General features: G+C 48.4%; 1 protein-coding gene across 1 annotated transcript in view; it reads right to left on the bottom strand.

The window, feature by feature from the left end:
* Positions 1-26,968, bottom strand: part of LOC148512599 (uncharacterized) — a 130,303-nt gene that overhangs the window by 15,995 nt on the left and 87,340 nt on the right. The window contains exon 4 of the mRNA XM_088482020.1: positions 16,688-16,741. Within this exon, the coding sequence (XP_088338146.1) occupies positions 16,688-16,741 (54 nt within the window). The remainder of the gene's footprint in view (positions 1-16,687; positions 16,742-26,968) is intronic.

Here is a 26,968-nt window from a genome sequence, read left to right as displayed (position 1 = left end):
CTTTTACTAAACAATTGACCCTCCAACAGTCCTTAGCGAGGAGGATGAAGTACGACAGCAGTCATCCTGAAGCAAAACGTATAACTGAGGCCTTGACTGCTATGTTGGTGTTAGACGTGCGTCCGGTATCCGCCATTAGTGCAGTGGGATTTAGACAATTGATGGAGGTAGTGTGTCCCCGGTTCCAAATCCCGTCTAGATTCCACTTCACTAGGCAGGCGATACCGAGACTGTACAGAAACGTCAGAAAAAGTGTCCTCAGTGTCCTGAAAAATGCCGTTGTACACAATGTCCACTTAACCACGGACATGTGGACAAGTGGAACAGGGCAGACTAAGGACTATATGACTGTGACAGCCCACTGGGTAGATGTATCACCTTACGCAGCAACAGCAGCAGCGTCACCAGTAGCAGCATCTCAGAAACGCCAGCTCGTTACAAGGCAGGCTACGCTGTGTATCACCGGTTTCAGTAAGAGGCACACCGCCGACAACCTCTTAGAGAAACTGAGGGAAATCATCGCCCAGTGGCTTACCCCACTTAGACTCTCCTGGGGATTTGTGATATCTGACAACGCCACCAATATTGTGCGGGCATTACATCTGGGCAAATTCCAGCACGTCCCATGTTTTGCTCACACAATAAACTTGGTGGTGCAGAATTTTCTGAAAAGCGACAGGGGCGTGCAGGAGACGCTTTGGGTGGCCCGAAAAATTTCTGGCCACTTTCGCCATTCAGCGACTGCGTGCCGAAGACTGGAGCGCCAGCAAACACTCTTGAACCTGCCCCGCCATCACCTGAAGCAAGAGGTTGTGACGCGGTGGAACTCAACCCTCTATATGCTTCAGAGGATGGAGGAGCAGCAAAAGGCCATACAAGCCTATACATCCACCTATGACATAGGCAAAGGAGGGGGTATGCACCTGACTCAAGCGCAGTGGAGAATGATTTCCGTGTTGTGCAAGGTTCTTCAGCCCTTCGAACTTGCCACACGTGAAGTCAGTTCAGACACTGCCAGCTTGAGTCAGGTCATTCCCCTCATCAGGCTTTTGCAGAAGCAGCTGGAGAAAGTGAAGGAGGAGCTAAGACGGAGCGATTCCGCTCGGCATGTGGGACTTGTGGATGAAGCCCTTCATTCGCTTTGCCAGGATTCCAGGGTGGTCAATCTGTTGAAATCAGACCACTACATTTTGGCCACCGTGCTCGATCCTAGGTTTAAAGCCTATGTGGTGTCTCTCTTTCCGGCCGACACAAGCCTGCAGAGGTGCAAAGACCTGCTGGTGAACACACTGTCAGCTGAAGCGGAACGTGACACGTCAACGGCTCCTTCTTCATTTTCTCCCGCAACTGGGGCTGCCAGGAAAAAACTTAGGTATCCTAAGCAACCCGCTGGCGGTGATGCAGGGCAGGCAGGACCAAGTTTGGACATCTGGTCCGGACTGAAGGACCTGGCAACAATTTCTGACATGTCTACTGTCACTGCATATGATACTGTCACCATTGACAGAATGGTGGAGGATTACATCGGTGACAGCATCCAAGTAGGCATGTCAGACAGTCCATACCTGTACTGGCAGGAAAAAGAGGCAATTTGGAGGCCCCTGTACAAACTGGCTCTATTTTACCTGAGTTGCCCCCCCTCCAGTGTGTACTCCGAAAGAGTGTTTAGTGCAGCCGGGAACCTTGTCAGCGAAAGGCGTAGGAGGTTGCTTCCACAGAATGTGGAGAAGATGATGTTCATCAAAATGAATTATCAGCTCTTCCAGGGAGACCAGCCTCCAGAAGGTACAGAGGGACCTGTGGTGGTGGATTCAAGTGGGGACGAGTTAATACTTTGTGAGGATGAGGATGTACACACTGAAGAGGGTGAGGAATCGGTGGATGAGGAGGATGAGGATGACATCTTGCCTCCGTAGAGCCAGTTTGTGCAGGGACACATTAATTGCCAGCTTGTTTTGTGGGGGCCCAAACGAACCAATCATTTCAGCCACAGTTGTGTGGCAGACCCTGGCGCTGAAATGATTGATTTGTTAAAGTGTGCATGTCCTGTTTATACAACATAAGGGTGGGTGGGAGGGCCCAAGGACAATTCCATCTTGCACCTCTTTTTTTCTTTGCATTATGTACAGTTTGGGGCCTAGTTTTTCTAACTGCCATCCTGCCTGCCACTGCAGTGTCACTCCTAGATGGGTCACGTGTTTGTGCCGCCCACTCGTGTCGCTTAGCATAGTCATCCAGCTACCTCGGTGCAACCTTTTGGACATAAAAACACTATTGTGAGGTGTGAGGTGTTCAGAATAGACTGGAAATGAGTGGAAATTAAGGTTATTGAGGTTAATAATAGCATAGGAGCAGAAAAACCTACAAATTCTGTGATTTTAGCTGTTTTTATGCTTTTTTTCAAAAAAATACAGATCCAAAACACAAAACCCAGAACCCAAAACACGGAAGGGTGGTTTTGGCAAAACCAATCCAGATCCAAAACACGAAGAAAGATCCAGATCCAAAACCAAAACACAAAACACGAAAAGTGGCCGGTGCACACCCCTAGTTTAAAGCATACTATCCAACTGTCCCGGAAGGTGCGGGAGTCTCCCGATATTTTGGGTAGCCCCTCGCATCACCGGAATACTGGGTGGATCTCCCACATCCTGCCCACTTTCTAGTGAACTAGGCAGGATGAGGAGATCAATTCTGGGAATCGTGGGGAGGGGGTGGGGTAATATGACACAAATGGAATAATTTCAGTCTTGTGGGGCATAATGAGGGAAAGATACCGTCCCGGCCCCTAAGTGGCCTCTCCAGGCTCTCCCAGAAAAGAGAATTAAAATGTCGGCAAGTAAGGTATAAAGAGACTGGTGTATAAAGAGGAGGGGGTATCAGGAGGGGGATACTTTCAGTATCCTGACCAAGATGGATGCCGGCGGTCAGAATGCCAACACCGGAATCACAACACTTGTCAGAATTCCCTGCGCCAGCATCTCTACCACCAGCATCCCGAAGGTAGGTAGCGTGGTTAAGGGGAGGGTTAGAGTTAGGGTTAGGCACTAGGGGGGAGGGTTAGGTTTAGGCACAGGGGAGGGATGGTTAGGAGTAGGCAGAGGGGAAGGTTAGGATACCGACTGACAGGTGTCAGTATCCTAACCCTGCGGGGTGCCGGTGTTGGGATTTTGACCACCGGGACCCCGATCACCGGAGAAGAGGGTATAAGGAGGATGCAGTCTAAAGACGGGGGGTATAGGTTGGTATAAGGAGGATTTGGTATAAAGAGGAGGGGGTATTAGGAAGATGGGTTATTAGGAAGAGGCAGTAAGGAAGAGGGGGCGTAAGGAGGACAGGGTATAAGGAGTAAGGGGTGATAAGGATGATGGGCATATAGAGAAGAAGGGGGTATAAGGAGATGATATATTTGTTACCAGGATTCCCCAGCCCTGCACACGCAGATACCGGTGACGTTCCCAGCAGAGAATACATCATGTGGGTGTGAGACAGCAGATGCAGGCTGCTCTCTGTGCAGTGTGGATGCTGAGACCTCTCTATGGGTTAGCTGGTACCTCGGGGACAGGCTTGTTTACAATTACACAGCACAGAATTCGGTGCTCGTTTCCTGGCTGGGGACTGTAGGGAAGCAGATAATGACGAAATAATGTCACATTCCAGCTTGTTTGTATATCAAGCACAAGGGTCTGAGTATAAAGCTCTCATGTCATTTACATGCCAGGGATACAAGATAAATAGTCCATTACTCCGGGGATAAATGGGATAAAAAAAAAATCCTTTATCAACGCATTTTACCAAAATATATCTCCAGATCCTGCAGCTGTGCAGGTGAGTGAGCCCCCACCCAAATGTGAGCCCCCCACCCAAATTAGATTTTTCCTGCTGCCACCTTTGGAAATAAAGCACAAATGAAAGCTCTCTTTAAGGTTAAACGTAGGGACGAATTCAATTAGCGGCGATAACCCATTAACGGGTGTAAATGTGAGGTTTGCAAATTTCAAGCCATTCATTCATAGCACGTCTTTTTAAAAAAACATTTTTTAGGGACCTCCTGAGCGGCCAGGAGGCCACTCCAAAAAGTAAGAGGGACGGCCCTGATTCAGAGCGAGCGCTCTGTCAGAGCGTCCGGCTCTGAATCAGGGCCTGAGGCCCCAGGTTGTAGCAAAGTAATAAATAAACATGAAAAAGAAGTAGGTGTGGTTTTCACTGTGTGGGTGTGGTTTTCACTATGTGGGTGTGGTCTTGCACAGCTCTATAGCAGCTATATTGCACATGACAACTTGAAACTTATCTTCTGTATTTCCAAGGGGGGCTGAAGATCAGAAGTCCACCATCAAATGATGGGTGGGCTTCCGCCATCAAAACTTCAATGTGATGGCCAGTAACCATCGCATAAAAAGAAATCGATGGGAAAAAAAAAAAAAACATTCAGTTGTTTGTGAATGCGCAATAGCAATCTGCGGCCGTTCCCGATGTCAAATAGCTGAACTGACCTGTATTTTAACATCGGATGGCCATCGATTACAAAAGGTTTGATGGCGGCTACCGTCGGAAAGCCACCATCGAATGGTGAAAACACTACCATCAAAAGGAGAACATTGATGGTTGTGAACCACTGGAAACAGATGTCCATCCCTATTTCAAGGCCGTTTAGCACCCCTCCCATCATCATACAGACAGCTGAGATGTTATCCTGTGGTCATTATAGCAGAACAGATAAGTGGGTGATGTATGCACCTACCACTGGCCATTGCAGCAGTGCAGGGCTGATTTCAGGGGAGCAATGGAGGCTGGGTTTTGCGCTATGGGCATCTCTCGGTTTTTCTCCCCGTTGCTCAGTGAGCGGGTGCCGCACCTTTACAGCATCTCAGACAAGGGGGTAGATTTACTAAGACGTAGTTTATCAAAGTCGCCGATCGTTGCCGTCTGTGACCGATTGATTTAAAACGCCAACTGTAGTAAATGCTAAATAAGGCTTACCTATCATTTATATAGTGGCCGTTTTAAATCGATTGGTCAAAGCCACTGATAAATGGCGTCTTGAAAAAAACGAGTCTTAGTAAATCTACCCCAGGGTGTTTATTATGCTGAGCTTTTGAATCTGCCGTAGCTCACCATCATCCCTATGTTTGCATCAACTGTATCCACAGAGCAGGTTTTTGTCATATCCAAGGGACATAAAACTAATTGTAATTATAGTAATGCTCAAAAGTCACCTACAGGTGTATATTATATTTAAGCAAAATACAGCATGTGGACAACATTCAGCCCAACTGGGAATCAGGAGAGGCTTGCCACCTGTAACATCACGTAGGTCCGCCAAGGACTCGCACACCGCCCACCACATCTTGCAGGCCCAAATAGGTTTTATAGGCACCCAACAGACTCTGGGCCTGATTCAGACCCAGTCGCAAGTGCTGAGCGCTCGCAACTCGGTCGATGGTGGCCCACAGCGCATGCGTACGACGGGGCCAGTTTGGTGGGCGTGCCGGGGGGGGTGGCTGCCCAAACTGAGGCGTTCCCGAGGGAACGCTTGCTGTTTGGGGGCGGCCCCACTAACATCACGAGTGATGTCAGTGGAGAGATTCCGGCTCTGTTAAGAGCCGAAAGCTCTCTGGGGCTTGCGATGAACGAGACCCTACCACAAGGGTCTCGTCGCAAGCCCGATGGTCTTGACCATCGCTACCATCATCGTGGTCGCTCGTTATAGCTGTGGGTGGTCACCCACAGCTATGCGAGCGGCCAGGAGGCCGCTCCTAAAAAAACAGCGCTCGCCCTGATTCAGAGCGAGCGCTCGCTTTTTGCGAGCACCTCTGAATCAGGCTCTCTCTGCACACAACAAGATTGTAGGTATTCTGTAACCATTTATCTTATCCAAAAAAATCCAACGTAACTCTGATTGTCGCCCATTTATCCATAGGAGTGAGAGCTGACATGTTGTCACAGTTTCATGCCTGTAACTAAAGTATCTCTTTGAGAAGCCGGGGGAAACATCAGGAGCCAGCTGGTCCACGTAGTCTACACACCCTGTGTGTTGAGGCTTATCCAGGTGAAGATATAGCACATATGTAGGGAGTTTGTCCTTCTTTTGTTCCTACTACACTGGATGACCCTGCGTACAGTAAGCCAAAATTCCTTAGGGTACAGTTATCTGCGGTGCGAGCAGCCGAGCCGGTTCCAGCTTCCCAGAGGGTTTGCCTGAAATCAGCCTGTTTACAGAACCTTAGACAATTGCATAAATGAATCGGCAGACAATAAACTATTGTAGACTCGTAGAACAAAGATAGTAAGAGTATAACAACCCCCCATCTCCCCTCTCCCCATTCTGCCCCCGGCTGCTAATTACAGATCTTGGCTGGGACGTGCGCCCACAATGCTGCTGTAGTGGAGAATGTAACAAACATATAAGTAATTTATGTGGGATTAAAGGGAAAGAGCGGAGCGCTGTATATAACAGGGGCATAAAGTATTGCAAAGAAAATAAATATCTGCCCTGCGAAAAGAAACGTATTAATCATTATGGGCCTCATTCAGAGGTGGACGCAGATGGGCCGCAATATGCAAAGGCAGCAGGAGGCGTCACCTGCCAGCTTCTCTGATCTGCCGCCTGCGTCCAAAGCAGCGTCGAGCGACATCTATGTAACACGTAGGTTACTCAGAATGCCCTCCGCAAGTAAGGTGCCGAAGCGAGTGAATCTGTGTCGGCCCTAAAATGCCAGCGACATGCCAGCGTGTCGGTCACTGGGGGCCGAAGCACCTATTGCATCCTGGTCTGAATCAGGCACTAATAACAGGTCAAATATTCCCGAGAATCACAGCACAATAATCAGGTGATCTCAGATCAGTTTATAGGAGACGAGGTAAATGAGCACTCTCAGCTCAATAAACAGATTTTTATTCCGTAGATGGAATGCACTTATTCGCAATCTTGCATCCCACTCATTTCAGAAAGCAGCTGCTGTTTGCCTGGCTTGACGCACTCCACATAATATATATACACACATTGTTTTAAATTTAATTCCGGGCTTCCCGTTCCACCTCAGATCCATAAACACGGCCAGCAGCAAAGCAGCAATGCTCGTCTGGCCAGGAACACTAAGGGTTCTATTTACTACAATCCGCATTTGTAATGCAGATTGTAGTGTGATATTATCGACTGAATTCGCATTGTTACTACAAATCCCTTGCTGGGATAGAGCTTGCGATAAAGCTCTGTCCCTGCGAAAAAGTACAGTGAGTAGTGCTCCGTGCATGCGCCGACCGGCCACCGCTGCTACCCCCCCGACACTAAGCCCCGCCCCTGTGATCGCGGAAACCCCCCCCACAACCCCTCCTCCCTTAATAGCACTTACCTGCAGTCATTGGAGCTCCGGTGATGTCTTCCATGCCTCCGGTCAGCTGATATCCCATACTGCACTGGGACCCGATCACCTGATGACCGGACAGCAGTGCAGCATGGGAGACCAGCTGACCGGAGGGGAGTCATCACCGGAGCCCCGACCACCGGGCCCTGGAGTCAGGTAAGTGAATTTTTTTTTTGACTATTTTTTTGTTTATTTTTTTACAGTAATCAGCATGGGGTCTGTTTAGACCACACAGCTGATCACTGGGGCCGACCCCGGGCTCTGCTCTCCCCGTTAGAGAAGGGCAGGAGTCCGGTAACCGGTGGAGACCCTGGATAACGCCACCTCCAGGTGGTGTTATTATCACAGGGCTTCCCCCGATATTTTTTTACAATTTATTTTTAGTAACTTTGGCCAGATCACATTTCCCATTACAATTACGGGGAAATGCAATCTGCTTACTAAAAATAAGTGATACTTAGGGGTCGGAGTAGAATTTTACGAATTCTACTCCAATTGCCCTGTAATAACTATAGGTGATACTAAAATAATGTTAATAAATAGAGCCCTAAGGGTCTCCAATGATGGTTTAATGATAAATTGTGGCAATAACTGATTTCTCTATCACTACAACAAGCCCCAATAGGAAAGAGGCCTTTATCTTATTATTATTTTTATTACGTATAGGATTTTAATCATCCGCTAGGAGCAATATTCACTCCTTACAGCAAAGTGCACGAGCCAGGATCTTGGAGCTAAGCCCCACTTCATGCTCCTGTCACCGTTGGCTTTCCTGGCGATTGAATAAACTCCACTGAAATCCTCTGCTCTGCGGGGAAGGTCTGTACTGTTTGCTCTAAAACAAACCCCCTTAAAAATAAACTGCAAAACGACATGGAAATGAAAACAAAAAAAAAAACAAATGTAATATGTCAAAACAAGTTTCTGGCGTCAATCTCAAAGGCTCTGTGCTAGTCCTAGGGAGGAAAAGATACGCTTCTCTCTACTGAGCAGAGACGGCAGATAAGAGGCCGGAAGCCCTTGCAAATAGCTGGCACAAGTTCATTGTATTTCCAGATAAGTCACAGACAAGAATAGCAGAGTTCTGCTGTGTTCTTATTCAACATTGCACAAGTGCTGTCTGCTCTGCCGGCCCCATTGTCCTCCGCACTGTAATAACCTTTTATAAATAGGAGAGGAAAACAGAAACTGGGGACAGTTACCGTATGCGCTGCTGAAAGCAGAAGTCAGACGGACAGATTGCAAGACTTCACGTGTTGTTACCAGGTTCTAAAACTTTGTTTATTTATTTTCTAACTTTCCAATATAGGTTGCAGAGCTAAGTGCATTACATTAGAGATGCGCGGTTCGGTTCTCCAGAAATCCGAATCCACCCGAATTTCGTGAATCCGGGTAAATCCGAGTCGCGGTTCTAATCTCCTGAGGAGATCCGGGTCGCGGTTCTGATCTTTTTTTGCGGTTCGGAATTGGGATTTTAAATCCGAATTTCGGGGGTTTGGATTGCATAAATTCCATGATTATAGCTGTTTTTAAAACATTTTATCTATTTTTTATTTTAAAAACTCCAGATCCAAAACCAAAGCACTTGAGGGTGGTTTGCAAAACCAAATCCAGATCCAAAACCTTGAAGGAGATACAGATCCAAAACCAAAACACGGGGGTCGGCGCACATCCCTACATTACATAGTTGTACGTCTGTGGCTCTGAGAGAGTCCAAAATAGTCCCGTCTTTCACTGAGCAGGGAAGGGGCGTGGCACGCCACGAAGTAAAGATGGGTACACATTAGATGAAATCTAAGATGATATGCCCGATTCTGATGGATTGGTCCGACATATCGTCAAAAATCGTCCAGCGTGTACCCACTATGTGGGCTGTTGCGCGCTCCCGTTTGGTCGTCAGCCTCATCATCAGGTCGTCCCTACGTGCAGGTCAACCTGACGATAATGCGGCTGACGACCCCATGCAGCGGGATGCGCAGGGGCCGACATATCAGGTGGTCTGGCACTGGATCGTCTAATTTGCACGGTCCGCCCGATAGGTCGGCCCATTGGCGGGGGGGGGGGTCGCCAGTTGTAACGCTGGTTACACATATCGTTTAATGTGTACACAGCTTAAGTGTGGTTTCTGGAGAACGTGGATGTAGTCTGGTGGATCTTCATGTGGTTTCGATGAATTATGGACAGGTGCTATCATATAATATTATAGCTGTGGCTCACATCAGATACCATCTCCTCTATTTATGAATCAGTGAGCATTCCCTCTCTACCAAGGGGGGTGATACAGTACGAGGAAGCCTGTATAATACATGCCGCCACAATCCGACTTCTGACGCTTTCTCAGGATTGACAGAATAGTAGAAACCCCAGACAATGGTCCCAATTTTTTGCGGTGCCTCTTCAGACCGGCGCCAACCCCTGCAGTGCTTCCCCCTCTTACTGCGGAATGGGTATGAAATACCGCCGGCCGCATGGGTTCGATTCCCGTCAGCGGCAGCCCGACAGGAGCAGAGTGCGATGCAGCGGAAGCCCGACAGCGCTGGAAATCCCGATCGTGGATAGGTAAGTATCCACTAACCTAACCCCCCTAACCCTAACTCCCCCCCAAGTGCCTAACCCTAATCCCCCCTCTAAGTGCCTAAACCTAACCACCCCCTTCCCCGCTACCTAAACCTAAGTCCCCCGGGGGGGTGCCTAACCCTAAGTCCCCCCCCGGGGGTGCCTAACCCTCCCTCCCCCTAGCCTAACCCTAACCCTCCCGAGGGGGTGCCTAACCCTAAGTCCCCCCCGGGAGCCCTAAATCTAACCCTCCCCCCCAGCGGCTGTCCGCTCGCGGCGCCCGGCATCACTACGATCGTGATGCCGGGCGCCGGTCTCCCGGCATCGGGGAAATGCGGGCGTCTACATTTAGACGCCCGGCATTTCACCCTTGCCGGAATAAGACAGTCGGCAGAGTGCGATGCAGCGGAAGCCCGACAGCGCTGGAAATCCCGATCGTGGATAGGTAAGTATCCACTAACCTAACCCCCCTAACCCTAACTCCCCCCCAAGTGCCTAACCCTAATCCCCCCTCTAAGTGCCTAACCCTAACCACCCCCTTCCCCGCTACCTTAGGAGACAGAGTGAAAAGTGATAAGGTGCCAGCCAATCAGTTCCCAACTGTCATTTTTCAAACACAGCCTGTGAGATGGCAGTTGGGAGCTGATTGGCTGGTACCTTATCACTTTTCACTCTGTCGCCTAACACTGCTTAGTAAATAGACCCCTTTGAGTCTGACTTGCAATTTCTCCCCATAGCTGTAGAAAGGGGGAAAATTCCCCCCTCACTGCAGGGGCATTGTGTCCAAGAGGTGGCTGCAGTACCATTTATGACCACCAGATGGTAATGCAGAGTCATATTTTACTGTGTCGTTTGTATACTATTCTGGGGCGTGTTTCATGAGCGTGTTTGTCGTACATGTACAGTGCTGCGGCGTACACGCACACAATAATGTGACGGTATAATGAAAAATGTTCTGCTTGATCATCTGTATTACAGTAAAAAAAAAAAAAAAAAATTTGCTCTCTAAGTAAATAAAGAATTAAATAAGAATATTTAATACAGTCATTATCATTAACCCCAAATGTACTGCCTAGTTGTTCATAGGAAGGTTGATAGAAGCATATCAGACAAATGGCTACTGATAAATAGCAATACGTCATGGTTGTTCCAGTAGGTCGTGAAACTGATGGCTGAGAGATGCTTTGTACAGCAGCTGCTGTTAGGGGGCCATACAGCAAGAGGCTGGAAGCATCAGAGAAACGCGTTCAATGCAGACCTTTACCCAGCAGCTGGCCATGGAAAAAATACATATTCATGTTCTCAATTATTTATACCGAGGCACAAAGAGACTAAATTAAAACGGCCTTTTATCTTCAAAAGAAGCATTTTCCTGCTCTGAGAGACGATTGGATCATTTCCATAACAATTTAATAACATATTGCCGGCGCGTCCTATGACACGTGACAGGTACCTTACATGGTAGAAAAGACGAGTCGCCTACATTATTCGCTTTACCCACTTTCATTGTTGAAAGATAATGTTATGAAAACAGCGTACATAAATTTATATTAGAAATACAAATCTACTGTCTACGGAAATCGTGGTTCCAGGCTCTTGTAGTCCTTGCACCTGGATTTCATCATGCGACTTTGTGTGGACATGCCGGGCTCTTCCGCATTGTTAAAGGGCAGCCCCCTGGCATTGCTGAGTGAGCAGGGGTTTCCAGGTAGGCCCTGGTGTGTGCATACCTGAGTAAGGCAGCAGTGTCCTCATACCTCTTATCATTGTAACGGTGCTCCCTGGGACAGTATGTGCCAAGGAGGCATGGTCATGCCAAGCAGGGATTGTGCACGGCTGTGACACTTTTTGCATACTCCCCAACATCGGGCAAGGGTAGAGCGGGATTGGAGCGCAGCTACAGCACACCTGGGTGGTGACTTGAATTATAGCGGCTATATCTGAGCCCGCGTTTGGCGCGTATTCAATCAACGGCAAAAAAGTCAGAATCCGTGAAAAAAGTATCGCGGATGACGTCATTTCGCCTGGCGGAAACTTTTTGCTGTATTCAATTCCGAATAGTTTTCGCCAACGCGAAAACGCAATGCAATGTAATTGCAAAAAAATTCGCCTATGAATAGGTATCAAAAAAAAGTGCAAAATCACTATTTAGGGGTGCAAAGGTGGGGAAACCACTCTGTACCCTTGGGATAGCCCCCAAAGGATGTCTGCGTCAAAAAACCCCTAAAAAACAAATAGAGGAACACACCAAAAAATGACTTAGAAAAAGGGGGCGAAAAAATGCAAAGTGGGGGTGCAGACTTAAAACCTAGCGAAATAGCCTTTTGGGGGGTCTGCAAGTAGGGGTAAGGTGTTTAATTATTGTAGGTGCACGGTTCAGGTGCGTTTTTTACATTTTTTTTTAAATTTACTTTAGCAACTTAAAACCATGCTTGCCCCCATTTTGAAGTACTCCAAATTTGACAAGACTTCTTATTTTCATAAAAAAACACAGCTTCATCCTGCAGTATTCTTCACCACTTGTGCAAAGACGCTATTTAGAAGACAATGACACACCTTAAGTACCCCAAATACCTTTATTTTGGCTATTCGGGGGCATGTACATTGATCCCCAATGTTAGTGCATCTTTTGGGGGGTGTCAGGCTGATTTCCCCATTTTTTACATCACTTTTCGCCTGTGAGTTTTGCCGGGTTGCGTTTTCGTGTCCTTTGGAATTGAATATGGCGAACAGCGGGGGTGCGCACGAAAAGTTTTTCGCGGACAAAACATGCGATGTCGGTGAAAAGTCCGGAATGCGAAAAAGTATCGCGGGTGCGAAACTAATTGAATACGTGCCTATATTTATTGTGTTTTTGTGGAAGTCTCTCCTGCAAATGAAGATGAGTATCCACCTGAAATCGGGACGGTAGGGTGGTCTGCCTTTTGTTGCTCAGTGTTCCAAGGATGTGTCCTTATTGGTTTTCAGGAACATGTGGCACCCACCCAATTCCACTCTGGTGACAATGCACAATGCTCATCACATGGAAAATCCTAACTGCCTGAGCAGGAGAGTCCTCTAAAATCAGGACTATCCCATAAAGTGCGCGTCTGCGTTGCACAATCACCTGAGTAACTGCAGAGTGATGGGGGCATGATGAAATTAATTCATTGTGTCATTAAGGGCCTGAATCAGGGCGTCCCTAATTTTTTTTTTTGACCGGCCGCTCGCACAGCTGTGGGTGACCACCCACAGCGGGTGCGTGCGGCCTGGCGATAGTCGCGATTATCGCGACCATCGGGCATGCGAAGAGACCCTGTGGTAGGGTCTCAGGTCTCGCAAGCCTAGTGATGTCAGTAGGGCCACCCACAAACGGCAGGCGTTCCTTCGGGAACGCCTCCGTTTGTGCAGCCACCCCCGCTCCCCGCCTACAAAACGGGGCGAGCTGTCGATCAACATCGACAGCCGCCCCGTCTTGTAGCGAGCCCCGGAGCCAGTGATTTCTCACTCGCTCCGGGGCTCGCGCACGTCACGCCTGGGCAATGGCCCACCATCGACCCGCTTGCGAGCGATATGCGCTCGTGAGCGGGTCTGAATCAGGCCCTAAGACTTTATTTACAAAGGTGGGCAGCGCCTGATCGAGCAAATCAAATAATTTGCACCTGGAAGTGCTTTATGAGAGCACTGTCAGCTCTCTCTCCTTTGAGAGAGAGAGAGAGAGGTCCCCCCCTAATTCAGGAGCGGTCCCTGGGCTCGCCAGCAGAGTAGGCAGCTATGGCTCAGGATGGAATAAATAAAATATGGTGGAGGGGAGTAAGCTGTGCCCAGACAATGTTTCTGTCAGTCAGTCACAGTAGATAATATTCCGGGGTGTGACTGTGGACAGGGAAGAGACTTGTACGTCTTAATGTGCCAAGTTCCAGAAAAAGGTTTCATAATGTCTCGATGATTAACCAAACAGCCGCAAACTTCACTGAACACGTCCCTGTAATTAATCCACCGTAGTTTAATATCTAATTAGAGTTTCTGGGACTCAGAGACCTGCGAGAACTTTCCCCCCCGGATCCAACCAGCCCTGAACAATGAGCCCATTATCTGCGCCCGCCATTGTGCTATTGGAGGGCAAGGAGACCGTCGAGGATAAAGATCACTTCACAAAACTGTCTGAGCCCCGTCATGAAATATGCGTGTGTCACGGACATGTATGAGCTGCGAGCCGGTCCTTTTACAGTGTGCAGGCGGTATGTTTATAACACAAGTTAATGCTTCCTTCAATACACAGAAAGCAGGATCACGGTGCAATGTTCCAGCCCTTTTCTTGTTCCTATGTGATTGTTTACCGAACGGCATGACATACAGCATGACATTGACCTGTCACGTTTAACCCCTTGACGATTGCGATACTTCGATTTGCTACAGTATGTGCTCGGTAATCAATAGCGTAACTCCCAGCCCTTCCCATTTGTGATGGTCAAGTGGCGTCCAAGAGATTCGCCGTCCGTCTCCAGCAAAGCTAACTCATACACAGGGCCATAACACCTTATCACTCCCTATAGGGGTTATGGTCTCCTTTCAAAGTTTAACAGACAACAGTAAACTTCTCTTACCGGTGTTTGTCACTGTACCGCAATGGGGACCCAGCAACAGCCTTTCCGGCTACAGTGAAGCCTTCCAGGTACAGGTTGAGTCTCCCATATCCCAAATGCTTGGGACCAGGGGTATTTTGGATATCGGAATATTCTGTGTTTTGGAATATTTTCATACCATAATGAGATATCTTGAGAATGGGACCCAAATCTAAACACAGAATGCATTTATGTGTTATATACACCTTATACGGAATCTGTATGATTTACCGCCGGGCGCAAGTCCGGCGGTTGGAATCCCGACACCAGCATCCAGGCAGTAGTGGAAATCCCGATCGGTAAGTATTAGCTAACCTAATTCTACCCCCTAAACCTAATCCCCCCTCTAAGTGCCTAAACCTAAACCCCCCTTCCCCGCTGCCTAAACCTAAGTCCCCCGGGGGGGGGGGGGCTAACCTTAACCTCCCCCCGGGGCTGCCTAATCCTAACCCCCCCTTCCCCTAGCCTAACCATATCCTCCCAGCGTGGTGCCTAATCCTAAATCCCCCCCAGGAGCTCTAAACCTAACCATCCCCCCCACGGCTGTCCCGGCGTATATCTAATGACATATCGGTGATTGCTGTCAAACCTTGTGAGGTTTGACCGATTTTTCAATGTTGATGCCTCTCGCCCACACACAGGCCCTCATTCAGAGGCGGTCGGAGGATGCAAGCGGTCGCTAAGAAACTGGGCGGCCGCTTGCATCCTGACCGGCCGCCTCTGTTTCGGTCGTTAGGCTGTGGGTTAACACCCACAGCTCTAACGACCGCTAGGGTGATGGTCGCGATGGTCATTGACCATCGCGACCATCGGGGCTTACGACGAGACCCTAGGGTAGGGTCTCACTTGTCGTAAGCCCCGGAGAGCTTCTGGCTCTGTCAGAGCCGGAAGCTCACCACTGACATCACTAGTGATGTCAGTGGGGCCTCCCCCAAACGGCAGGCGTTCCCATGGGAACGCCTCCGTTTGGGCTGCAACCCCCCCGGCCTGCCTTCCAAACGGGGCGAGCTGTCAATCAACATCGACAGCTCGCCCCCTTTGGCAAGAGACCCGCCACGACCGGCGCTGTCGGTCGTAGCGGGTCTCACGCATGCGCATGAAGGAGCCGGCTCCCTCGTGCGCATGCGCACTAGACAAACATCGAGGCGGCCGTGCGGTCGTAGACCGTACGGCCGCCTCTGAATAAAGCCCACAGTAACTAGTACATGTTTTAATTTAATTATTTTGTGATCACCCCCAAGTTACGGTTTTCTACCTTTTATGTAGCAAAGAAAACCTTTGTATTTGTGTCCTTTGTTTTTGTTTTTTTTTGGACTTTTCTTTTTTGGTTGTTTTAAGCCTCGTTGTTGTTAAAACTGAGGAATTTCCAGGAACTGGGCTGAAATGCTCAATTTATTTCCAGGAATCCAGGCACACGGGCAGCTGCATATACTTTTCCAATATGTTTGCTGATAATCTCTGAGTGAAGACGCAGTGGTTCTAAAGGGGATGTTTTGACCTGGTCATGTTAAATGAAGAAAAACAAAAAACGACAGTTAAAAATAGCTTTGTTAGAAGTAGAGCTGGTTGTTCTTTGGTCGCTGCCACATTTCTGTGAAAGTTGTGTCTCTTAATTCACCGACTGTTCTAGCAAGTGGCCTAAAATAGGCCTGAAGATCTGTACTTGTAACAAATCACAGACAAATACGAGAGAGAGGTATCAAAGCTTGGAAAGAGATAAAGCACCATCCAATCAGCTCCTAGCTGTCACGTTACAGGCTGACCGCAGTTTATCTATCTACACTTTGGACCTCATTCAGAGCTGCTCACAAAATGCGAGCGCTCGCTCTGAATGAGGGCGTCCGCTTCTTCTTTAAAAGCCGTCCTTCTGGCCGCTCGCTAAGCTGTGGGTGATCACCCACAGCTTTAGCGAGCAGCCAGGTTGATGGTCGCGATGGTCAAAACTTTTGTAGTAAGCCCCGGAGCGAGAGAATTTCTCTCTCGCTCGGGGGCTTGCGCACGCACAGTGCGGCCGCTGCGCGTGCGCAGGGCCTCAACATCGACCCACTTGCGAGCGCTCAGCGCTTGCGAGCCGGTCTGAATGAGACCCTTTATCTCTCTCCAATCTTTGATAAATCTCCCACTATGAATACAAATGTGAGCAAACACATAAGGGGCACTTACTCGTATTTTAATTACTCTAGTCTTTGATCCACAGTTCTTCTTAAGCAGCATTTTCTGAAATAAAAAGAAAACCAGATTAGATTACATTTTGCATAATACCAATACAATACAGATGTAAGGAGCTTTCCTGCCACAGCCTAGATTTCAGTGTCACACATTTTCATAATCTGATTACAAGCAGAACATGTCACATCCATAGGGCTGATTAATAATCATTATATTAATACTAAATAATACATATTAATACTTAAACCTAAAAACACACACTGAAAACCAATGTTTCACCAAAAGCCACCCCCGCACTTAGCATTCTATCCAAACCTCTGTGTCGAGGACTGTTAGCACCAGATTTTAAGTGACAATCATATTAACATGCAGTTCCGTAGGTTCCCTCCCAGGTTCCCCTGCGGATCGTGTAAGCGCTGGCCGACGGACGCACATGCGCGGAAGGACTCTTGAGTCACAAACCCAGAAGTCCTCTGATCATTAAGGACGGCTCTTTTCAGAAGAGCTATCCATTGCCATTGCAATCGCGATTGTGCGTGCATACCGGCGCTATCAACGTAAGTGACACTATCAGACCTGGTTTTCTCTGCAGCGAGTTCGTCATCAGTGTGAAGTTAAATGCCGGAGCAGAGCTACCCATAAAGTATGCGGATAACAGTTAAAAAAAAGGTGAGTATGAAAAGTTCAGCATCAGCAAAAATACAATATTGCCTGGGAACAGTAACACACATGGGGTGACCCCAAAATACATGCTCTTTATAGTAATGTCACCACCTCGCTCCCCCTGATTCACCTTTGGCGCTCATTATACCGTGTGAACACCACAGACTGTGAGCTCACAGGTGTAGAGCATCTGAGAAATGTGCGCGCTACTACAATATGGATTCTTTGAGGCAGAACACGTAGTTTCCACAGCTCGGAGAGCATGCAAAGAGCCTTCCTGTTTATACAGACATGTTTAGAGAGGATCGCCCGTTTTGTTCTGAGACACTTGACTGAAATACACAGCGCCGATTGTGATCCGGAATGCAAAAGACAAGATGCATCAGGAATTGGAACAGTCAGATTGAGGAAGCGCAGGGGCTAATTCAGTGGTGCAGGCAGAGGAAGGGAACGGAACTGGCAGCGAGCTGCAGCACTGTATGCTTCGCACCAAAGCTGCAGCACCACTGGCACTGACTGCAGACACCACCCGCCCCCCCATCACCTGTGAGACAGCCGCAGCAACCAAGAAGAGGTGGAAGAGACAATTCTGAGTGACACTGACCGGCTGCAGCCTACACACGCAGGAGACGGATGTGTGGGTGCGGGAGTCGAGGGTGGTGGTGTGGGATTGGGGTGAGGGGAGCCCCATAAGATATAAGTGTACCAAGCCCCAAGATTTCTGTTGCCGGCCCTGGAGGTAACCAGCAAGGCACCTGCGCAGTGTGTTTGCAGGCCAAAGTAAAGAGATTAACAAAAAAAAAAAATCACTTATTGGCGTCATTTATTAAAAAGATATCACCGAGGGATCTAGAACGGTGATACTGGTCCAGAGCGTTAAGGGTTAACTTACTACTTTGTGGGGCCAGTCTTATGGGGGGCATCCACTAGACGATTTTATCCCTGTCCAACCTCTTAACGATTTTCCCTTGAAGTCTCCCTTGAAATATGATCTTCCACTCTGAACAATTTGCAAAAGATTTGCAAACGATTTGCAATAGATCTAACAATAAACTATGTTGGTTTAATCTGTGATTGAGAGCTTTCAGCTATAGTGGGCAGATAGTGGTTCATCGTTTGATCGTTCAGCGTGAACGATGTGTAAACGATGTGTATACGATTTGTAAGCAATCAAGTGAAATTGACCTGCATGTTCAGTCGATGGAGGAGACGATTAAACGACCAGCGGGAGCGCGCATCGTACATCGTTAGAAACAATTACTGCACGATTTGCAAACGATGTTCGAACGATTATCGAACGATTTTATCATTATCGTTCAATCATTCAACTTTATCGTCTAGTGGATACCCCCTTTAGAATGCGAAGCAGAACGAGAGCCCAGGATTTCAGACACTCTAATACATAATAAAAAAAATTTAAAAATAATAATATATATATTTAATTACTGATCATTAAAAAAAACAAAACAAAACATTTTCTCTGTCTCTTCCTGTTATCGCCTCCCTGAGATATTTTTTTTTTAATGTAACTTGAGATCATACAGTAACACCCAATTGTCCCAATTCGCAGACCCCAAGAGGGGCAGAGCTTCAACAAAAAATGGGCGTTAATCAGCAGATCGGGGCTGGCTTTGGGGCGGATCTAGGGAAGGTTTGGACAGACTGGACGGTGCTTATTAGTCCCGATGTCGCGCCTCTAAATCTGGGCGATAAGAAATACTGTAGTGGTATCAGTGATGTTACACAGACTTCCCCACGCAGATTTGGCACTAACCACGTAACGTATAACGTGCTCCTTGAACTACATGAGAACGCTCAGTTACAGCCCCTCCAGTTGCAAGTGGAGATGCGTACATTTTGCATATGCCTCTGCATCGCCAATCATCGCGCACACCTGGTTCCGGTACATGCGCAGAACGAAAACATGCAATCTATTCTCTGCACACGGACTAGCATGCAGCTATGCCTCAGCCCCAGTAACTTTAATATTTTACAACTGGGGTAAAAAAGTCAGAACCACTGTTGTCATAGGGCCTGAGCCAGTGTTGTATGCGATGGATTGTGTACAACTCCAATTGCAAAAGACCTGGGACATCCACAGGATCTGTACTGAGCATGTGCAAGATCGCTAGTAGCTCCCCCTAGCCGTTTGGGAGCGGGGCCAGCCTCCGTTCCAGAAAATGGGGGCGTGTCGCCAGGGTCTGCGCCTTCTGACGCAGGCTTCCTGTCCTCGGCTACGGAGCTGCGAGGGGCAGTCTGAATAACCTCAGGGTTACTCAGATTGCCGATGGTCTCGCAGAAGATCCGATGGAGCACCCGGATATGCGATTTGGTCAGGACGCCTCCTGCTGCAATAGCATATTATATGTACGGCATTGCACAGTCGCTTCCCTGGGGCTCTGCAATAATGTACAACTTTAATTCAAGACCATAATCGCAATTAATGTCACTTGTATAGTAATGGGAGAAAAAGCTGCAATACAGGAAAGATCATAGAAAAGAGGAATCAGCCTCGTTTACAGAGGCCTTACACAAGTGATGTGCAGCACTCCTGAGGGATACTGGAGCTATTTAAATACAGTACGCTTCCCCTATTGTATAAGCTTTGGGAAACGTGACTGTCTCTGTGTCACAGGCAGAAAGGGACCGTAGAATGAGAGTAAAACTTACCAGCATCATATACACAGGCCTATGCTGGTACTCAGGACCAGTCGCTGTTTCTCACATTTCTTACATATTCTCACTGACACCTTGAGTGAGGTTTATCTCTTCCGGCAAACGTCTGGAGCTTGGCCAGACAACAGATCTGATCCCAGATTCTTATACTCCAGGGTGACAGCTGCTTCCCGGCACATTGTGCTACTGTACATCCATACTTTGCTACTTTGAAAAAGCATTTCAGGGAGACTGTGACAGCAGCACCTATGAGCGTGGCGATGAAGTGGGCGTGTCCTGCTACATCTGAGGGGCGTGTCATAAGCAGTTAGTAACATCTAGCGCTCGCAAGCGGGTTGATGGCAGGGCAGTTCGCACACGCAGCGTGAGCACTGTGCGAGCCCCGTAGCGAGTGAATTTTCACTCGCTGCACAACTCACTACAAGGCGGCTATCGATTGTTATTGACAGCTCGCCCCGTTTTGTAGGCGGGGAGAGGGGGTGGCTGCATAAACGGAACACCTGCCGTTTGTGGGCAGTGATGTCAGTAGTGAAGTTCCTGCTCTAATAGAGCAGGAAGTTCACTGGGGCTTGCGGTGGACGAAACCCTACCACAAGGGTCTCGTCGCAAGCCCGATGGTCGTGATAACTGCGACCATTGCCAGGCCGCCCTGATTCTGAGCGAGCGCTCACATAGAGCGTCCGGCTCTGAATCAGGGCCTGAGACCTTAGCGTCCAGGATAATAGATGCTCTACACATGTCAGAAACTTGCACCCTGCACACGCACAGTGGCAAACGGTGCCTACGCGGCGGAGATTGCAGAGAAGGACGGTTACCACAATGACCCGACTGTCGGGTGAGTGATCGTGCATACTGGCGGTAGAAAAAAAATATAAGTAAATTTTAAAATGCTATAGGCGCCGTTAACTATCACGTTCTGTAAGCGATGATTGGTGCATCCAGTCCTAATACTTTCAGAAAATACATGTAGCCAAAGGGATCAATGGGGGTCATTCAGACCCGTTCGCGAGCAAAGGATGCTCGCAAACGGGTCGATGTTGCCCCACTGCGCAAGCGCACGACGGAGGGAGCTCCGTTGTGCGCATGCGCGAGACCCGGACTGCGACAGCCAAGCTGTCGCTCCGGGTCTCGCACCTAAGGGGCCGTGCTGTCGATGTTGACTGACGCACGCCCCCTTTGGTGGGCGTGCCGGGGGCGTGACTGCCAGACCAAGGCGTCCCCATGGGAACGCCTACCGTCTGAAGCCGGCCCCACTGACATCAGTAGTGATGTCAGTGGGAGTGATTTTGGCTCTGATAGAGCCAAAATCACTCCAGGGCTTGCGGCAGCAAGACCCTACCGCAGGGTCTCCGTCGCAGGGTCTCCGACGCTCCAAAAAAAGGTAGGAGGGCCCTCATTCAGAGCGAGCGCTCTGGTCAGAGCATTCAGCTCTGAATCAGGCCCACTGTGCCTTATAACCAATGCAGGGAAATTATACTAATGATCACATTTGAATGTATATATCTCGTTTATTTCTATTATATAACAGCTACATAATGGGGGTAAGGTGCAATCAGGGAGATTGGCAGACTGTTCAGGGAGACAGGGAGATTGCTGCTATTTCAGGGAGTCGTCCTGACAATCAGGGACGCTGTAACATCGCCTGCGGGTGATTCCTGATACGCCGCCATCATGGCGCACTATCGCGTGCACCATTGACACTTGCACTCGCCCTATGGCAGCACTTGCGTCTGAACATGGCCTCTGTGGCTGCGGCTCTGCGTCTGACACACTCCCATTACATTATGGAACATATATTTTATTTGCATTCACTTCAGGCCGCCTCTCAGTCACCGCCCAGGAACGCCCATCATCGTGCCGCCCCTACCGTCTTCCCCGATCGCAGAGTTACTTTTTTTTTTTTACTTTCCTCCCGACTTAGAATCAGCCCCATTCTGCACGGAATAATCGGCCTGATTCAGAGCTGTGCGCTAATACCGCCATTGCTGTCTCTGTGTACGCAGTGGATGTGCAAAAATATGCAAATGTCGCAATAGCCGAGGAATGTATTGAGACGCCCACCTGAGGCTTTGCAAATCAAGCATCTGCGTACAAAGACCCAGCATCTGACGCAGATCCTTCCATTATCGCAGTTCTGAGTATCCCAATGGTCGCGTAGAATAGCTGCGTGTACTAAGACGCCCGAGCAACTTTCACTGCATACAGGATCGCAGATAGGCTGTGACGCCGCGAAAAGGGTTCGGACATGCCTGGGTTCTTTGCAGTTGCTCCTCGTTACCTCCCACAAACGCTCCCTGGCTGCCAATTACACTGCGAGCAAATAATTGTTGCGAACGACTACAGTAATCTGACGAATGCACCATGCAATTCAAGACACAGGCGCAGGGAACCGATAATCGCCCAGTTGCAAAAACATCACAATAGCATAGAACTCTGAATAAGGCCCCATGTGCGGATCCCTATCCTCTATTTTCATAGATAAAATATGCATCCTTACATTTCAAAGGTAGGGACTGTGGGCCTGATTCAGCAGCAAATGCAACTACGTACGCAGACCGAGGGATGGTTAGCCATTTCCCATGCGTATAAGCCGCACTGCGCATGAGCTGCGAACCCACTGCGATGACGCATGCACATAGGAATCCATCGCAGAGTGAGCGACAGGCCGTTAGCGTTTGGGGGTGGTGACGGGGGAGTGGTCGTAATAATGCAGGCGTGCCTGTCCGTTTGAACGCCGTTGCTTGGGCGTGCATGCATTAGCCACTGCGATTGCCTACACAGCATGAGAGCCCTCTGCGTGCGAAGAGACTTGCAGTGTCTGTGGCAGGTCGGAGCTGCTGTAAATGCTGCTTAACTGGTCGATGTGCGTCGATGTTACCGATGTTTACGCAGAAGAGCGACAGTGGACGGATGTGAGAAAGCAGAAATGGGCATCTTTATGCCGGCTGAGCTTTGGCACGCATGGGCATATTTTTCGCAGCTGCGTTGCATGCGATTTTGCATCTGCGATCGGTACTGAATCAGATCCTGTGTTATTATTATTTCTTTAGAAATTATCTTTTCTTAAGGTTTTATACTATCTTAGGGGCTCATTTATCAAAGAGTTTTATCATACACAATGAGGGATAAAACTTGTTGCGTCGGATAATGATGCTCCAGCCAATCAGCTCCCAACTGTCACCTGTTTGAAAAATGACAGTTGGGAGCTGAATGGCTGGAGCACCATTTATCATACGCAACAAGTAAGGATGCATACACACCTGCACGATATCGGGGCAATTTGACTGATATAGCCAAATCGGAACGACAAATCGGGCATATCGTACAGTGGGCCTGATTCATGTGTGCAGTCACACCAGGGCCGCCTGAAATAAGGGGCCGCGCGGCCTAGGATGAGTGCAATACTTAGTAACCGCCCCTTCTCCCTCTGCCTCATACATCTTTTCAATCTTTTTGGGGTGGATCCCAAACTCCAGGGCATGAACAGATTGCAAACTAGCGCCCCCTAGCTCACAGTATGCTGATATAACTTATGCTGGGTACACACCTAAACGACCGGCAATCGTGCCGTTGTTCAGCGCGATTTGCCTTCACCCTGGACATCGCATAATTGCCGGTACACATTTGAAAGATTTAATGAAAGACGGAACAATCACTGGGCCTGATTCAGAGCCGGACACTCTGAAAGAGCGCTGGCTCTGAATCAGGGCGTTTTTTTTGTTTTTTGTGCGGCCTCCTGGCCGCTCGCATAGCTGTGGGTGACCACCCACAGCTATAGCGAGCGGCCAGGATGATGGTCACGATGGTCAAGACCATCGCGACCATCGGGCTTGCTACGAGACCCTTGTGGTAGGGTCTCGTTCATCGCAAGCCCCAGAGAGCTTTCGGCTCTAACAGAGCCAGAAGCTCTCCACTGACATCACTCGTGATATCAGTGGGGCCGCCCCCAAACGGCAAGCGTTCCCTCGGGAGCGCCTCCGTTTGGGCAGCCACCCCCCCGGCCCGCCCACCAAACGGGGCGAGCTGTCACTCAACATTGACAGCTCGCCCCCTTTGGTGCGAGACCCGGAGCGACGGATTGCCCGTCGCTAGCCGGGTCTCGCGCATGCGCACGACGGAGTCGGCTCCATCGTGCGCATGTGCTGTGGGCCACCATCGACCCGGCTGCGAGCACTCAGCACTTGCGACTGAGTCTGAATCAGGCCCAGTGTGTATGCCCAATTTGCACGTACCAGCGGTCGCATGCGAAATCGTGTGATTGGCTGTGCTGCACAGTCAATCACACGATATCGCATGGGAGCCTGTCATGTTAATGAAGGACGGAACAGTGGGCCTGATTCAGACCCGGTCGCAAGCTCTCTGGGGCTTGCGATGAACGAGACCCTACCACAAGGGTCTCGTAGCAAGCCCGATGGTCGCGATGGTCTTGACCATCGTGACCATCATCCTGGCCGCTCGCTATAGCTGTGGGTGGTCACCCACAGCTATGCGAGCGGCCAGGAGGCCGCACAAAAAACAAAAAAAACGCCCTGATTCAGAGCCAGCGCTCTTTCAGAGCGTCCGGCTCTGAATTAGGCCCAGTGATTGTTCCGTCTTTCATTAAATCTTTCAAATGTGTACCGGCAATTATGCGATGTCCAGGGTGAAGGCAAATCTCCCTGAACATCGGCACGATTGCCGGTCGTTTAGGTGTGTACCCAGCCTAAGTTATATCAGCATACTGTGAGCTAGGGGGCGCTAGTTTGCAATCTGTTCATGCCCTGGAGTTTGGGATCCGCCCCAATAGGATTGAAAAGATGTATGAGGCAGAGGGAGAAGGGGGGGTTACTAAGTATTGCACTCATCCTAGGCCGCGCGGACCCTTATTTCCGGCGGCCCTGGTGTGACTGCACATATATGGACTCAATAGAGGCTCGTAGATTAGGGCTCAGGCTAAAGTGTTTCTCCAATTTACAAAAAGAAGTCCGGCCCCTCCATCCAGCCTTTGATCGTTTCCAGGACCGGGTTTTAAAAATGTCACCTCAGTGATGAGCACTTGGCTGACGTGAATTGGCTGCAGCGCGAATAAATACTTATTAACGATATTACTATTCTGTAACTTGGATTACAGATTGGATATGTCTGTATGGAATACATATATCCCGCACGTGCAATGCAAACAACAATGTAACCAGAACCAGTGTAATATAAAGTGTGTTTATGGCCCAATCAAAACGACAAAAATAAATCCTACACATATATATATATATATATATATATATATATATATATATATATTTCAGTTTTTCTCAGCACTTTTTCTAGGTAAGTCCTAGGTAAGTCCTACAAGTTTTATATACTGTAGTGCAACTTTGGTTCATTTTTGGGGCGTGGGTCCCCCTGGATTGCCTTTGTTGATCTGTTTCAGGGCACCGCATTATAACACATTTTTCTTTTATAACACATTTTAACCCTTCACTGTTTGTTTATTATATATGTACCTCACTTTTTATTTTCATTCCTTATATGCAGCAGTAGCTGCTCCTAACTATCTCTTTCACACTGCACTTTTCTTACTATGGCGGTGCCCTGGGGTGGCTTAGCTGGGCTAGTTTGGGGGTGTCCTGCACTCTGGATTTGAATCGTAGTATGTTAGGGACCTACCCTACAGAGGTTACCTGGATATGGTGGGTAGGCCCATAACCTTGGCCAAGATTATGCTAAAAACCTCTATTGATTGCAAAATTGTATTGCATTTATATATTATTAATAATTTGGAGTTGTGCACCTGAGATTTGTCTGTTTTTGTGCCTGCAATTTGTCTCATCAGGTAGCACCTCCCGTTATATATATATTCAGGGTGTGCAGTCCAGAAATCTTTCCCATATACTCTATTTAATGTGCTTTATTGCACACCTGAGGGAAAGGAGACGCCCTCAGTCTGGATTAGCACCCCTATCTTATTGGTTTAAAAGCATGGAGTCTTGTAATGAATATGCACACAAGTAATAGGCACAATTCTAGGTAAGTCCTACAAGTTTTATATACTGTAGTGCAACTTTGGTTCATTTTTGGGGCGTGGGTCCCCCTGGATTGCCTTTGTTGATCTGTTTCAGGGCACCGCATTATAACACATTTTTCTTTTATAACACATTTTAACCCTTCACTGTTTGTTTATTATATATGTACCTCACTTTTTATTTTCATTCCTTATATGCAGCAGTAGCTGCTCCTAACTATCTCTTTCACACTGCACTTTTCTTACTATGGTGGTGCCCTGGGGTGGCTTAGCTGGACTAGTTTGGGGGTGTCCTGCACTCTGGATTTGAATCGTAGTATGTTAGGGACCTACCCTACAGAGGTTACCTGGATATGGTGGGTAGGCCCATAACCTTGGCCAAGATTATGCTAAAAACCTCTATTGATTGCAAAATTGTATTGCATTTATATATTATTAATAATTTGGAGTTGTGCACCTGAGATTTGTCTGTTTTTGTGCCTGCAATTTGTCTCATCAGGTAGCACCTCCCATTATATATATATTCAGGGTGTGCAGTCCAGAAATCTTTCCCATAAAGAGTATAACTGTATCAGCATCTAACATTCCAAGGACTACTAGATGGCAGTCTCCGGTTCTGGCTGCAGCGGAGGGTGACGCAGAGGCGCGCGGTGTACCAATCCTGCTGTAACCGGAGTCTGGAGAGCTCGGTGCTCAGGAAATGAGACGAGCGAGCAGCCGCGCATTTATAAACAAGCTGCACACATGAGAGCTGCAGGTGTGAACGCTCCTGGTTAAAAACCCCGACCACATCCTGGCAGTACACAGAGTGTCACACATAACACAGCTGTAGGAGAGCAACAGTTGCCCAGATCTGATGTGTTTTTCTGCCTGGCGTCCTTTGGGTCCTGCCCAGGAGTTTAGCTTTTATCGTCAGCCAAGAGTTGTCAGATTTTTTT

The sequence above is a fragment of the Taudactylus pleione genome, unplaced genomic scaffold (assembly GCF_031769625.1).
Source record: "Taudactylus pleione unplaced genomic scaffold, aTauple2 ptg000280l, whole genome shotgun sequence".
In the NCBI taxonomy this organism is placed as follows: Eukaryota; Metazoa; Chordata; class Amphibia; order Anura; family Myobatrachidae; genus Taudactylus; species Taudactylus pleione.
Note: the sequence above shows the minus strand (reverse complement) of the source record. Positions and strands in the feature narration are given on the sequence as shown.